Source organism: Zea mays, chromosome 2 (assembly GCF_902167145.1).
Source record: "Zea mays cultivar B73 chromosome 2, Zm-B73-REFERENCE-NAM-5.0, whole genome shotgun sequence".
In the NCBI taxonomy this organism is placed as follows: Eukaryota; Viridiplantae; Streptophyta; class Magnoliopsida; order Poales; family Poaceae; genus Zea; species Zea mays.
Genome location: NC_050097.1, coordinates 145889856 through 145894912, shown reverse-complemented (window position 1 = coordinate 145894912; position 5057 = coordinate 145889856). Strand labels below are relative to the sequence as shown.

At 41.8% G+C, this 5057-nt stretch overlaps 1 protein-coding gene across 1 annotated transcript; it reads right to left on the bottom strand.

Moving 5' to 3' along the window:
- Positions 1-752: 752 nt before the first annotated feature.
- LOC103647061 (F-actin-monooxygenase MICAL3) lies at positions 753-5057 on the bottom strand. Its single transcript, XM_008671627.1, has 2 exons — positions 5041-5057; positions 753-1362 (listed from the first exon to the last, which is right to left on the bottom strand). Exons 1-2 carry the CDS (start codon positions 5055-5057, stop codon positions 753-755), a joined length of 627 nt encoding a protein of 208 aa, XP_008669849.1.

Below are 5057 nucleotides of genomic sequence, written 5' to 3'. Positions count from 1 at the left end.
GCCATGAAAATTGCATACGAATATGACAAACTTTATAATGCAAAATTTGCGAACGTCCTCGGGTGAAAAATGTACCAAAATAATAGGTGTAGAACTTATAAAGTTATTTAACTTTGTAGTTGACAACTATTTCATTTAATTGATTTACAACTTCAAACAAATAATTTATACTCGGTTTATACGTTCTAATATGTGGGCAACAAAATTGTAATCTAGACACAAATGAAATAAGACTTTGCTGTTTTTAAACCCCAGTTTATGTTTGATACAAAGGATTTGTGCTAGTGGTTTTCTTAGGTCAACCACTAGGGGAAATCGATTATACCGGTGGTTGTCTTAACTGATTTGCCAATATAAATCAATTTGCTACCGTATTTCTTTGTACCGGTGTGCCTAAAAACACTCGGTAAATAATTTGGCATTTGTCAAAGAGCCGGTTTCCAATAGTGTGATATGATACTAATAATAAAGCGCCGTTTGGTTTGATTTGTCTTTGCTCTTGCACATCATTATCCTTCCTATTGAGAGGAGCTCATCCTTGGTACGTGTCCATAAGTGCACACGTGTTAAAGAAATAAGGAGTATATAACCACATATATGACACCATGCATGCATGCATTTTTAGTTTCTTACACATCATAAGGTTAGTTGAATGCATATGAATATAATCGCACAAACTGATCTGAGAGACCGTATAGACAGCAGCGAGAGCAAGCAATGGCGGCCTGATCAGGCTGTGTGAGCTGAATTTTTTAGTTATACAAGATCTGCAGTCGTCGTCTGATCTGATTCAATCGAGAATTTGAGTTGTTCGTCTCCTCCTCCTCCTCCTCCTCCTCCTCCTCCTCATCCTCATCCTCATCCTCATCCTCCTCTTCGGTGTCCTCGTCCTTGAAAGTGGTGGGTAGTTGGTAGCGACAGAGAGGACAGACGGCGTTGCGATGGAGCCACTGTAAGATACAGTGCTGGTGGAAGATGTGGGAGCAGGGCATGGCCCGAAGCATCGACGTAGCTGTGGCGTCGTCCTTCTTGTGATCAGGATCAGGACCAACGATATCGGCCAATGGGTTGAGGCAGATGGCACAGTTGTCGTCGTTCTTAGCGGTTGGCACCACCTCCTTGAGCCCCAGGATGCAAGCACGCTTGTTGTCGTCGTCCCCGGCGTGTGAGGACGGGGATGGGGATCGGGGACGGGTTCGAGGCGAGATCAGCCGGTAATAGACAGGATCATTGTAATGGCGATCAACGTAGGGAGCCAAGGCCAAGGCTACGCGATCCTCCTCCTCCTCATCATCATCAAGAATAAGATCCAGCCTACGGCGGCGGTTGGCGAGCTCCGCCCCTTCCCTGTGGAACCACTCTCACTACACGACGGTTGATCTTTAGCGACCCTTATTAGGTACCAACTGTTGGTTGCTAAAGGTTAGAGACCGACGGTCAGTCGCTAAATCCTTTTGTAGCAACGGTCGGTTGGTCGCTAAAAGTCTAGAAATTTAACAACTTATGGTTGGTCGCTATAGATGTCGTCGGGGACTAGCGGTGGGTCGCTATAGAGCAAGGATCACTATCAAATCTTATAGCCTGAACATACCTATAGATGTTAGTGACTAAAAATTAATTAAAACAAGTAAACATTGATCGCTAAATTGTGTGGTGATTTATTTCTTTCTAATATTGTTTGTATGTTTATTTCATGGTTTGTTTATGTATAGACAACTATAGTATGCAAATGTGTTCTTTATGCTTATATTAAATAGGGTAATAAATTTTTATTCAAATGTTTATTATTTATTTGCATTCGTAATAATTTATTCAAATATTTATTATTCATTTGGTAAAATTTTATGATTTTTTGAGTAATTTAAAAATGCATTTGGAAATAAAAAAAGAAAACTCTCCCTGACCCTAAGGCGCACTAGGGGCCATCTACCTAACCCTAGTAGCCGCCTAGAAACCTAAATTACCACTGCCCAGCAGGCCTCTCCAGTCTCCACACGAGGCACGCCGCCGCCGTGGCCTCTCCCTCACTCCACGCCGCGTCGCCGGCGCTTCTGCTTCCTGCATCCTGCTCCTGCCGTCCTGCGTCCTCACTCCTCAATCCCTCTCGGCTCTCAGGCGGTCAAGCCCTTGGCCTCTCCCTCGACGCCAGCTGCGGGCCGCCCTCGACGTCGGCCGCGACGCTGCCTTCGACGACGCCCTTCCTGTAGCCGGTCGTCGTTTCCCCTCGCTGCTCTTGGAGCCGGTCGTCCCTGCCGTGATGCCCTATCCCAACAGCAAACATGTCGTCACATCTGCTCCCCATGCTAAGCTCGCCCCTGCTCCCTAACGGCATCACCTGCAGCAGCTGCGTTTTCTCGCTCCCTTTCCCAATCTCGCACCAGCGCCTGTCCTCCAGCCGCCCCCATGGCTTCCCTCACCTCTCCCGTCAGCACTAGCCCAGCTGTGGTACAGCAGCAGCAGGCTGGACCTCTGTAGTCCCGATGAGGAGAAGACAGCTTTAGTGTGGCGCTTGTCAAGTGTTTGATAAAATGGCTGAACCTGGAATCGTTGTCGTGTCCACCATGTCAGAGTCATTTGGGTCCATGGTAAGTTGTTTTACTAATTTTGTTCACTACCTTAATGAATAGATATATTGGGGTTGTAATTTTAATACTTGCTCAGTTGGTCCCATCCTGGTAGCGATAGAAACGCTAGTGAGCTGTTTATGATCTCAATACGTCTCATTTGACTATGTTTTCCTTTCTTTGTTGTATAGTTCTTTTTTCTCTGAGAATTTTATATGTTCATGATCTGTAGCTGAGCAAGTTTGTTTGTTCCTCTATGTTTTAACGATGCAAGATATATTAATAACCTGCTAGCAGGAAGCCTGCTATTGATAATGTCTAGATTCAAATTGGCTCCTTCGGGTTCATATTCATGCAGTGTAGTTCATATACGTGTTGATATGTGGTCCATGGTAGTGTTGGGCAATCTGGATGCAAGCTGGAATAATGTGATTGTTTCTGTTTTTGTGATTGTTCATATACTTTGTTTGACTTGGTGTTTCCTGTGTAAAGCTTCTTCTACTCGCATTTATGAAAGAATATGAAAATGGTTTTCTATGAATCGGTATCACTTGTATCAGTTCAGATTTTATGAGCCTCAATGCATTACTGGTTAGTGCAAACTAGCTGTATAAATTTTATCTACTAATTGTTTTTAACTAGATTAATCTTGAACTCTGTACAAATAAACTTCAAGGTTTTAAGTACCTGTTTGTGTGGCAGGTTTTTTCTTTTTAGAAACCCTTGTTTAAAGCTGAAAGTTAAATACTTTTCTTTTTAGAAATGTAACTTAAATGGAATGCTACAATGTATGCGTACAGTTCTCTCATGCAATGCGCTGTGCATGTGCACATGCAACTGGTATTCGTATGTTTTTTTCGTTTTGTATGCAAGACTAATATACTTCACCTAGTAGTATAAACAATACAAGAAAATTATACCTGGTCATTTGTCTTAGTTAAGACCACAAGATTTTTTTTGCTGGAAGCCTGGAACATGACATTGCTATACAATACTTCTTTTGCAGCATGGAAGGCATTCTTGAGTGTTACCAGCGTTACTCATTTGAAGAAAGAGTAGTACTTGATCCAACTATTGTAGACCAGGTATAATTGTGGAATATCTACTATAACTATCAGAGAACTATTGTTACAGCAAAATGAGCACTGATATGTGGTCTATTTTGTACCAGGCAAACTGGGGGATGAATATGTCCGGTTAAAATCCAAACTGGATGCACTTCAGAGGAGTCAAAGGTACCACCGACTTGCTCAAGAGGACTCTTATTCTGGTTATGATAATGTTTACCGATAACTTTTATTTCATTTTATTACCTGCCTATTCCCAATGGAAGGCAACTGTTAGGGGAACAATTGGATTCACTGACCATAAAAGAACTTCAGCAACTGGAGCAACAGTTGGACAGTTCTTTGAAGCGTATTAGGTCAAGAAAGGTGAATTAGTTGGGGTCAAATTTGTTGTTCGGTGCACAGCTATTTAGGTTATTTACTAACGTCTTAGTCTTTTATTATATTATAGCTTTATTTTTTTGGCACAGAATCAGCTCATGTTCAATTCAATTTCCGAGCTTCAGAAAAAGGTCAGCTACAATATAGGTTCCCTTGTACCTCGCAGTCTGTATGAGTCACTAGTTCTTCCAAGACATGATCGAGTTTAATTTCATTTCATTTGTTCATTTTAAAGGTGCAGAGAGGAAGATGCCAACTGTGACAACACACGGACAGTTGAGCAACAGCAGCCCTCTGACGACAGACAGACAGTTGAGCATGCTCCTCTTCAGGAAACTGATCCAGGCAAAGAGACACATGTTTTAGAGGCTAAAACGCTCACAGCAGATGCTGATGGAAATTTGAGCTCAAGCCAGCAAACTGGGGAGTACAATGAATTGCTGAGACAATACTATTAAATTGTTGCTTAATTTTAAATTGTTCATTGTAAACTAGAACTTATTGTGACTGATCATCTCTGGAGCTTTTGTGAATGATCTAGCTAGCTATCTGTAAATGATATAGTTGTGAATGATATTATAATTGTGATGCTTTTATGAATATATAATTATGGTGCTTTTGTGTTTATGTGATGGATCTATGACTGTGGTATACTGATTAACTGTGTATATCTTTATGATTTGTGTATAAAAATCTGTGATTTTTGGTGCTTAATTAAATGTATATTATTATTAATAACAACTGTAAAAGGGCGACTTTCTGTTGGTTGCTAAATGTATAGTATGACGACTTACGGTTGGTTGCTAAATCTATAGTACAGCAACCCACGGTTGGTCGCTAAATATACAATATTAGCAACGGACGGTCGGTCGCTAAAAAGATGTTGGTCGCTAAAGCCTTTAGCGACGGCACTTACAGCGACCATCCTTATGGGTCGCTAAAAGTTTTTAGCGACCAACCGTAGGTCGCTGAAGGCCGTTTTAGCAACCAACCATAGGTCGCTGTAAGTGAACCGTCGTGTAGTGTCTAACCACACCGGATCCAT